Source organism: Lactuca virosa, chromosome 8, assembly GCF_052849685.1.
Source record: "Lactuca virosa cultivar CGN04683 chromosome 8, Lactuca_virosa_CGN04683_v6, whole genome shotgun sequence".
In the NCBI taxonomy this organism is placed as follows: Eukaryota; Viridiplantae; Streptophyta; class Magnoliopsida; order Asterales; family Asteraceae; genus Lactuca; species Lactuca virosa.
Genome location: NC_136433.1, coordinates 347,460,902 through 347,472,590, shown reverse-complemented (window position 1 = coordinate 347,472,590; position 11,689 = coordinate 347,460,902). Strand labels below are relative to the sequence as shown.

At 29.9% G+C, this 11,689-nt stretch overlaps 1 protein-coding gene across 1 annotated transcript in view; it reads left to right on the top strand.

Moving 5' to 3' along the window:
• The first annotated feature begins 2,735 nt into the window (after positions 1–2,735).
• LOC145132226 (homeobox protein knotted-1-like 6) overlaps positions 2,736–11,689 on the top strand; it is a 30,920-nt gene continuing 21,966 nt past the window's right edge. Inside the window, exons 1-3 of the mRNA XM_079066934.1 lie at positions 2,736–3,427; positions 3,718–3,840; positions 3,944–4,055. Coding sequence (XP_078923060.1) covers positions 3,068–3,427; positions 3,718–3,840; positions 3,944–4,055 — 595 coding nt within the window. The 5' untranslated portion in view covers positions 2,736–3,067. The remainder of the gene's footprint in view (positions 3,428–3,717; positions 3,841–3,943; positions 4,056–11,689) is intronic.

Here is an 11,689-nt window from a genome sequence, read left to right as displayed (position 1 = left end):
TGTTTCACTTTATATGTACGGAACCCTTGTGACGTATACTATATCTTAGTTAGGATTATTTATTCTAAATAATCATACATAGAAAAGTCATTTTTGACGCTTATTGTCTTTAAATTGACTAGCCCGAATCTGCGGGCGTTACTTCAACCCTATAATTTTATTATGTTGCATTTTGGTCCCTAAGTTCAAGAAAGTGTGCAAAGGAGCCCTAATTTCATTGTTGTAATTATGGCCTTCAGAGTACGCCATACGTACGTGGTGTACGCTGAGTGTACTAGGGCACGCCCTAGTACGATAGGTGTACTTGCCATTTATGGAAAACCCTAATTTTTAGGGTGTGTCTAGTATTTAAGCATTCTTATGTCCTCATTTCTTCCACCTTAACTGCCTCCATCCCTCTCATACGTGTTTGTAACCCTAGAACCACTTTGAGGAGCCTTTTCAAGCTTAGAAGTGTGCTTTTGGTGCCTTAGAAGAAGATTGAAGGAAGCCAAGCTCATCTTGAAGGAGTGGAACACTTGGATCTGGGATTTCTACTTCATTTGCAACCATTCTAAGGTATAAAGCTTGCAACTTTATCCCTACAACTCATAGATCTAGTTTTGTTTATCTTTATGGAGCTTTTTGGTCCCAAAATGGTAGATCTTGAATATGGCATGTTCTTGATCTTTGATTTGTCCTTTCAGACCCTAGGAGGGGTCTTAAGTCATAAAAAAAGGTTCCAAATGGTTAGTTTTGCTTCATACATCTTGTAGAATGTCTTAATGGAATAAGACCTTATGTTAAGCACTTACTGGACATGATAGGTCATAAAGTTGGAGACTTTATGACTCCTAAGAGTATTTTAGCCATGGATCTGAAGTTTAGACGTATGAGCTTAACCCATTAAGCTCTTAATGGGATTTTTGGACTTGCGAGGGTATGCCCCGCATATTCGGAGTACACCATGCATATAAGGTCAACCACTCAGATGGTGGTCAACCTGTGAGGCTTCGTGTACGCCCAGCGTACCTTAGGAGTACGCCCCGCGAACGCACCTTGAGTTGAGTCGGTCGAGTTGACTCAGTTGACCTAGTTGGTTTGACCAGTTAAGTTTGACCAAGTTTGACCTTGAGGGTATTTTGGGATTTTGATGGAAATTGGTCATTTGGTAGGAATAGGTGTCAGTTAGAGAGTTGAGATTCGGAGTCGAGACCTCATCAGCTTCTGTTCAGTGTGAGATGTGATTTTTCCTCACTGTACTTGCAGGTCGACGGCACCAAGGCCGGGCCTTTGAATTCGATATCCTGTTATGCATGCTATTGTACTGTAGTGATCTGTTAGATTAGTATCCTGGTGTATAGGATGCTGATATGCTTAGTGATTTGTAGATTTTTCTCGTTGTCTGTAGACTGTTATCTGATTATCTGTTATATGTACACATGTTTGGTTAGTGGTTGAGGCTTTACTGCTTTGTGCGTCGGCCAACAGACTAGGGGCATTCCAACCCGATGGTTGAGTGGGCCCAAGGGTATTCCATCCCGAGGATGACAGGACCCATTGTATATTAACATTCCAACCCGATGGTTGAGGGGACTGGGGTATTCCAACCTGATGGTTGACTGTTCCCATAGTATATTGGCATTCCAACCGGATGGTTGACGAGCCTGAGGTATTCCAATCCGATGGTTGATTGGACCCGACATGCTTTTATCGTATATGTTATTTGTTTGTGTGTTGGTACTTTTGGGGGAACTCACTAAGCGTTGACTTACAGTTTTGAGTTATGTTTCAGGTACTTCAGATGATCGCGGGAAGGCGAAGACGTGACCGTACACATCCTCATGTTTTTGACTTATGATTTTAGGAGACTCTGATGTGTAACATGTTTTGAAAACTATGATTGTAAACAATTTGTGAAATTGGTTTGTTTTAAAAAGTTTAAATTTATCATGATTTTATGGATGTTACACTTTAGCCATTTTTGACCTGTTTAGGAGGTCATGTGACCAAATTGTTATTTTTTCAAAATAATGAGACTTTTCTGCAGATTTCGTCAAAATTTGTATTTAATGTATAAAGTTATTTTTTTACGTATTTATATCTATTTTTACGTATTTATGTATTTTTATAAAGTTTTTATATGTATATGTTTACATATTTTTATGTATTTTAAATGCATAAGCATTTTTTTACGTATTTATATGTATTTTTTAAACCAGTTTACATATTTTTATGTATTTTTACGTGTTATTTTTTATGTATTACGTATTTATGTTACTCTTAATATTTATGTATTTTTAAGTTTTTTATAAAGATGTTTATTTATTTTAAATGTTTAAACATATTTTTATGTATTTTTAAGTATTTTACATACTTTTTATGTGTTTTTTTATGTATTACGTATTTATATGTATTTTTACATATTTATATGTATTTTACATACTTTTTAAATAAATGAATAAAAAGCATAACTAAAATTATATATATATATATATATATATATATATATATATATATATATATATATATATATATTAAAATCAAAACATGTTATTTAAAATGAAAGAAAAACGTAAGTGACGGAGAAATTTAATATCTTTTAATTTTTTGGTTTTTATTCATATTGTAAAAGAGAGAAGTAAAAAAGAATTTTAATACTAGATTTTATATGAATAAGAAGCAAGAGAATATTTTATTTTATAAATGAAAAAATCGCCTCCTTTCAAATCTGGCTATGGTTCTTGATGCTCAAACACAAATGCGCTAAAAAGCAGTTTTTACCTCTTCGGTTCATTCCACAACCTCCAAGTCTCCAACTTCATCCTCCTTTCTCTCTCTAGAAACCGTTTCTCTCTCATTTTATCTTCAAACTTCAATCCCTACCAAATCCAAAAGCGTCGCCTAATAATTAAACTAATCTAAAGCTAAAGCACAAACCTAAAATCATGTTCACTTACATATATGTATAAACGCACTACTAAGTTATCATCCATCCTCTCAAATTTCTCATCCGAAAAAAGGAATTTCCTCATGGCATTCTGTTGTTTCTGAGAGAATCAATCATATATCGGTACTTGTGATCGTCATGGATCAAATGTATGGCTTCCACTCGACATCCGATTACTCAATTCCACCGGAAAACAACCTGATTCTTCCGTCGGAGCACCACGGATTTCATCCACCCGTCTATCACAGCTGGCCGTTTTACGGATCCGATGAGTTGTTATCTGCTGCTGCCTCAGTCATAACGGATGCGGTTTCGATTGAGACTACTCCTCATCAGATTATTCTTCCAAAACGTCGAACCAATCGACAACATGATCTTCAAGCAAAAAATAACGGAGATAACGATGATGATGATACTTCTCGCGATACAATCAAGCACAAAATCGCGTCTCATCCTTCCTACTCTAAGTTGCTCGATGCTTATATCGATTGCCACAAGGTTTTAAAAGCAAAATATCGCGATTTCTGAAGCGCTTTTTCCTGTTTTCTTCAACATTTTGTTCCTTTTTGGTTGCGAAATTATTATTCCAATAGGGAACTACTAAGTTTGCATCACTAAGCTTTTTTTTTTTTGTGGAAGATGAACGTACGCGTAATATGAGTGATTTAAGCGAGCCTAGCTAAATCCTCGATTCATCTAACATTTATAAATATTCTTCAATGGCAACCGAAATTTTCGTCTATATATGAATAAATTCTTATTAATTGTTGCCTTTTTCTGTTACACAGGTAGGGGCGCCACCGGAAATCGCGTGTTTGTTGGATGATGTCCGTCTCGAAAACGGCGCTCGTAAACGAAACGCAACCGCCTCCACTTGCTTAGGAGTCGATCCTGAGCTCGACGAATTCATGGTTCGTTTCTCCATTACTTTGAATTTTCATCACTCGATTACACATCACGAACACACAGAAATTCTTCGACCTAATTATCTGTAAATGATTGATTATGTCGTAGGAAACCTACTGCCATCTACTGGTGAAGTATAAATCCGATCTCGCAAGGCCTTTTGATGAAGCTACAGTTTTCATCCGCAGTATCAAAACGCAACTTCGCAATCTCTGCAAAGGTGCGTATATTCCGTCTTCCTCTTAATTCTATGGCGATTTAGTCTTTCTTGTTGTTCATAAGATCTTGTGTTTGGCGCATGATAGCACACGTACGTACGTACTATATCTTAGCTCAAATAAGCATAATGCAGAATACACTTTTCTGGTCTTACTCTTACTCCTCTATACAGTATTTGTAGTTTCGTTTTTTTTATGAGATTGACTCACACACGCCCATGGAAGAGAAACTTTTTTTATGACTAGAAATTTACGGCATGGTATAATCAGATGAAATCGAGTAAATTTCAGACAGAATAGTTCTATATATGTCTTCTAGCTCGATATAACATATCAACGTTTTTATTTTTCTTTTAAATGGACTTTTCCACGAATACCATGAGATATATAATGGGAAATTACAACGAAATAGTGTTTAGATTGATGTATATAGATATATAATCAACATGAATACATGATCATATAATATATTTATTAATATATTCACACTTGACATGTACTTGAAGAGATAACCTAGATAGGTGAAACCGATGGAAACAAGAGATGTTATAAATTTTATGACTCATTTAGCCTAGTTTTATGTCAGTACTGTAAACGAAGAAGCTTTTAAGTATTTGTTTGTGGTTTAGTAGGTGATATGTTGCTTCTACATGTACGTGAGTATAGAAAACATAGTCATTCATTTATAAGAAAGAAACAAAGGAAGTCAAGACAAGTCAGGAATCGTGGACCATTGAACAGTAGTAGTAATAACTTGTGGTTAATAATGCAAGGAATTATTGTTTCTGCTATATCTTTTTTTGGTTATAAAACCAGTAATTTTCATAACTAAAAATATTATATGGATTTCTGTAGTCTGATGAATTGGTCAGCTAAGAGTTAATTCTGCAGAACACATTGGTTTGTAAATTCTTCTTACATACATATAGTAATAAGTTATACAATATATATATATATATATATATATATATATATATATATATATATATATATATATATATATATATATATATATCCTCTGGTTAAAAAAAAATTCCCAGGTTTACTTTAGTTATATTAATGATTAATAATAAGAATATATAGTTAAGAACATTTCTTCTTTTGTTTTTTATGTAGTACGTTTACAAGAGGTCATCTCTTAACCTTATTTCACAATTTTTTTCCTCAAAATATCACTCTAATCCGAATTTTTGAAAAAACTTTTACCTTTGTCACATTTAAGTATTTGAATTTTTTTTTGATGAATAATGAAACAGTTAGGCTCTATTGTGATACAAGTAAATAAAAATTATATTCCAATAATTAATAATACTAATTAAAATAACAAAAAAAGCTTTATAAAAACACATGACATGCTCTTAGAACAACTTCCTTAATTGATCCAATAGAACTCATAGAGGACTTGTGAATATAAACTGTTAACTGTGGTGTGTGGTTACTTTTATGAGCTTCGAGTTCCCATAAAGTATTTTATTTGGTATTTTTATAGATATCGTATTGTATACAGTATACATATCGTGTGCATGGGAGGGTAAATCGGGAAATGTAAAGTTTTAGTTAGTTTTACAGTCACATATAAAAGAAAAAAAAGGAGAAAAGATCAAAAGTAGATGCTTATTTAAGGTGATTTATCTAAGCCAATCTGAGAAGTACTGATCATAAATCTTCTTTAAGTACGCACATTTCTAATGTATACTTGTTTCACGTGATAGTATATCTAAATCTGTGAAGCAACTTTCCAAAAGAACTTATTTTAAGGTTTAATGGAATACCTGCTAAATCTTTTTTCTGTTCCTCCCATGATTTTATTAATATTATATATCCGTATAGCAATATTTTATTAGATCAAGTACATTAGGTTTGAGCGTTATAGGCTTATTTTATTGTTTAAAATGAACATAGAAGTCAAGTTAGTCAGAACGTTCTACTGTTTGTCTACATCTCAAATAGCGAAAATGGAGAAGATCATGCTGTCCACAACCTAATTTAGCAGCCTTTTATGCTCAAAGCCAATATTATATATAAAATCATTCAGATTTAGTTCATAAAATATTGCATATGAATTATGGTTGGTTGGCAACTATTATTTTTTATGTTTGCAAGTACAATTTAACTTTTGCTGATCTTTAATTATTCGTTTGATTTTTTTGGTAATTAATCTTCTTTCACTTTTAGGATCCTTTTACCACGTTTTGTGCATTCAGGAATATAAGTCATGTGACTAGATTGTTTTGGTATAGTCATTATCTTGCATGTACGTTTAGACTGTGTTTCTTAAAGAGTATGTATAATATGAGTTTTTTCAAAAGCTTTTTAGTTTTAAACGTTGAGAAAACTTAGTTTCTATTGTGAGAGCTTTTCTCATAACAAAGAGAATTGCTCTAAAGAAGTACTAAAATCTTGTAGTTTATTTCATTGATTTTGACCGAATGAATGCAATGAAGCATTTTTTTTTAAGGGATGTGATTTCTGGCATTGTATTAATTTCACCTTTTAGCCTAATCATGGAATAGAATGAAATCTTGGAGTATTATATGTTTTGTATTTATGTAATATCTAATGGAACATTTCTTAAAAATATTTCGCTATTTTATATTAATTACAATTTTACTTTTAAAATAACTAAATTTTTTTATTATAACTTATGTGAGATTTATTCAGCTTTTAATATCCTTTATTTTTGTAAATAAAGTCATTAATTATACATAAATTATACATTTTATTTACATACAGATATATAAGAAGTTCCTATGACTTTTTTTTCGGATGAACTAAACATGATCATTGAATATAATGATTCATTTCATTATTTTGTTTATTAAATTATACTGCCATTTCAATATTATTTTTATTATATTAACTAGGTGTAAACTCATGTATTATACGGATTGATTAAAAAAATAAAATATCAAAGTGTAACAATAAGTAATTTTTAAAATAAAATTTTGAAATAAGGAATGAAAAAAAAATATTAATTGCAATTTAGTATAATATTTATTATATTTGATATTTTATATATATAAGTATAAGTATTATGTGACTTTTTTATTTTAAAAGTTGAAAATAACTATATATTGACATGTGAATATTATTTTCATTTATTATAGTAGATTTCATCTGACCAAAGAGACTCTACTAGAGTTTTTGGTTATATGTGGATATTATACAAGAGATTAATTTTGTAACTATAATATATGCTTCACATACTACAACAATAATACTTGTTGTTTGAGGATATTGTTCATTCCATGTATTTCTTGCAGCGTACTTTTTTGAGGATATTGTTAATCCCGTTATTCATCCACTAGTTCTGTATTATAATATTTGGCTGTTAAAAAATAACACTCATATCCAACTCCCGAGTTTCTTTTTTAAACTATATTCAACTCCCGATTGAATTAAGGGAATGGGCATGGAAGATGTAGACTCGAAATGGCAAAGTAAAAAAAAAATAGGTAAATAATATATTAATAGGTTCATTCAACTAAAATACACCACTCACAATTCCCTAATACTAAGTCCTCATCCTGTTTATCAACAGTAACAATCTCCACCCTCCTAACTGACGTTGTCAGTTGTCTTTTTTGGACAAGCTCAAACAACTTGTATATCCTTTTCCTCATTTTATAATGATTGATGTCACTACAAGTTTATTTTTTATTAATGTACTCGCTTCTTGTCAACATTGTTTTGCCAGCATGTATATCGTAGAATCCTCATTTTTGCAACTCTTATCTTTTTCACAAGCGCATTCTTACATTCGGATCCATTCAAAATAATTGGTGTAATGGCCATTCTATGAATATTTCAATTCAATTTCAAAGGGGCCTTTTTTTGTCACTAAATATCTATTCCAATTAAGTTCACGTATATAGTAGATGAGTAAACACAACGTCTATATGTGCTAAATTAAACCTCTTGTGGATTTTCAAAGCTAAGCTAGTTGAATTGTTCTATCCTTGTGGTCTACAAAGTTGGTTTTTCTTGTTATATATAGTAGATGTTCAAAAGAAGTTGAGAAGGAAATAAAGGTTTAAGAAATAGAAAATCTGTCGTTTTGGTTTTGCCTAACAAAAAAGATAATTGGTATGCAGTGGCGATAATAATTGAAGTATGGGGTGTGGGAAAATTAGGAAAAGAATGTATGGATAGGGATTGGGAAGAAAGGGTGGCAAGTGGAGTGACCTGAGAATTGAGATTAAAGATACGAGTAGATGTCTGGAGATTCTCAATTATTTATATGTGTAGGGCTCACTTAGGCTATATAGGAACCTAGTAAACAGATCAGTAGGCGTGTCTGAGTGGGCAGCATGGACTTGACCCTATGTTAGGTTTAATAGCATATTTTGTCCGGTTCTAGATCTATGACAATTAGGTTATGAAATCCACATAACAACTGTCTATTAAAATGTTCGACCTGTGTCTTTTAATAAATATTCCTATAACTTTAAATTTATCTTGTAATTAGATATGTTTCAATATTTTTTTTTATTATAAATACAACTACTTTTTTGTAATGTAAAATGTTTAATAAAACTTTTATATTTTTTGATCGTCTTTTAAAATCATTAATTTTTTATAAAAATTAAACAAAAAGTATAGATATAACTATATAAAGTATTTATTTGATATAAAATATAAAATTATTATATTATACCTATAAAAATAAAAATTTTAATATTATGTAATCATTATAAATAATATATTTTTTAAATGAAATACCATTAAATAATTAATAAAATTAATTAATTAGTAAAAAATACAAAATATTTAAAATTAAACTCTGGCTTCTAGCCCAACGGTATCTGGTGTTGCCTTCCCTCCTTGAGGTTGAGAGTTCAAGTCCCGTCGTGGACATAGGTGGATTTATAGTGTAGTTTAGGAGTAGGTTATATTTACGGTTTAAAAAAAATTAAAAAAATTAAAAAACATTATTGAATATTCAATAATATTTTAAATAATCGATCAATATATATATACATTCACTAGACAATTAAAGAAACCATTTCTAGAGATGTCAACAGGACCAAACGGGAGCGGAAATAGTTGCCCTCACTCCCGCCTCCAAAATCAGTTATTGTGCTAGCCCTCGCCCTCGCCACTGAATCCCCCGTTTACATAGCTATAGATTCCGCCCCCGAATACCTTCATCACCCCTAATCCTGCCCCCATTCCCCCGTTTTATACGGTTAAAATTGATTTTTTTTTGCTAAAAAATTGTTATATTTTGGTCTAAAAAAATATTTTTCATAACTTTAAAACCTTAATATCTAGTTTTTTAACAACTAAAAAATTAAAAATCCAACATTATAAAACGACAAATCCAACAAACTTACAAATATAAAATACAACAAATTCAACATTACAAAATAAAGTACAATATGTCCAAAAATATATAACCAATTTGCTATCGTATCGTCGTATGTTGTGAAGTGAAAGAAAGTCAACAAACCTTAAAATTAGATAATATACTGTTATAATAACAGTTATTGTCTATATATATATATATATATATATATATATATATATATATATATATATATATATATATATATATATATATTATATATTTATATTAAATATATATATTTTTATATAACTATACAAAAGGGGCCCCCACAGAAGTGCGAGATGGAAATACCCACTCCCGCCCCCGGTCCCGAAAATAAAACGACATTTAATCCCACTCCCGCAATCGCCCCCGTCCCCAATTTTTTAAAAAAATTAACCCCGTACGAAATCGGGTCCCACAGAAAATTTTGACATCCTAATCATATCCCCTCTAGTATTGAATAGTAACAAATTATGGTATTGAATAAAAACATATATTTAACTCTACAAAGCTCTCTCATCAAATATGTTCTCCAAACATTATATACTAGTTTATAACTGTGGGACCCATGGTTACAAAATTAATTAAACTTTTATAGTAAAAACTCAAAATTATTAATTAATTATTTTAAATAAATTATTAATAAAGAGATATTTTTTTAGTTATATAAAATTATATCATTGATTCAAATAAATACATAAAACTATCACCTTATAATCTTTATTAATTTTATTTTATTTTTTATTCTAATGTTATTAATTTAATGTAATTAGAGTGAAAAATTTAAAATTTAAAATAGAGAATCAATTGGTTGACAAATGACATAACATTAATTAAAAGACTTAATAGGATGACACGTAACAAAAGAACTATTCTTTTATTAGTATAGGAAGATTAATTCTATTTTTCTTATTATATATGATTGGTTGGTTAGTATTTTGTTATTTTGTTTAGTTTTATGGGTATTTTTATATATTTAGTTTAGTTTTTTGTTTCGTTTGTCAATATACTAATTAAGTCTATTTCTTCTTGTATTTAAGAAAAGTATTTCAGATAATCCGATAAAACACGTTTTAAAATAGTAACAACTTTTTAATGTGTATATATATATATATATATATATATATATATATATATATATATATATATATATATATATATATATATATATATATATATATATATATATATATAATTCCATGAGGTAGATATTGCTAAACTACAATTGAAGTTTCTAGCTAGTGCACATCTACTTGATTACAAAGACCATAAAAAGATATCACATTTTTCTGATTCGTTCAATTTTCATACCACTTTTTGCTTTTCAAAATAACGTAGCATATTCTATGAACTCCAATTCTTAATAATGTTAAAAAAAAAAGGTATATGTATGCATCATATGCATTTGCTGTGCATCATATCATCGTCCTCTCCAACACTAATGGGGTCAAATTGTTTGGTCAAACGCAACTTTATTATCGCTGAAAGAAAACTTATATATTATCAAAACCTTTATGTGATAAGAATGAGTTTAACAAAACATTCGGGTCGTGTAGCTGGCTTAAAATATTCAAATATTCGATAACAAAAATTCAGTAGCCTTTTCGGGACTTTCTGTACCCAATTGACTGTAAATTTAGCATTATTAATAATGTCTTATTATGATGCACTTGTCGCTGTATGTACAAGTGTATATTGAACATTTTAATGCATGTTTTTTAGCAAAAAAAACAAGTTTTTGTATTGATACATATATCACGAATATTAATTTGTTATCAATAGAGTCAAAATCAGGTTCTATTGTCCTATAAGAAATTTGGTCCAATTCATAAACAAATAAATAACGTTTCTTAAAACATGTACACTAAAAGAGTTTTTTCCATATTATTATTATTATTATTTAATTTTTTGCTTAATTTCATCACACGATATCAAGAAACCAACAAAGTTCCGAGTAAAGTATTTTCATAAAACTTATTTATGTCTACCACCGCTATTAATTGATATATAATAAATAAATAACATATAATATTATAAATACGGAATAAAGCTCTTTATGTGTTAAGTTTTAATTTACAATCAACGAGAAAAATCTTTCAAATTAAAAAGTTCTCACAATTAACTTTTTAGATTTTACATGTTTTATTTTAGCAATAAATTATTCAAAAAGTTCACACTCTATAGTGATATATTTTATTATTTGATTATTGAAGTTTGACTAGTACTTATGATCCGATGACTGATGAGTAGATAATGTATAATCGGAAATGGGCAAAGGGATGTTTCCGTATAGAACGGGTGGTT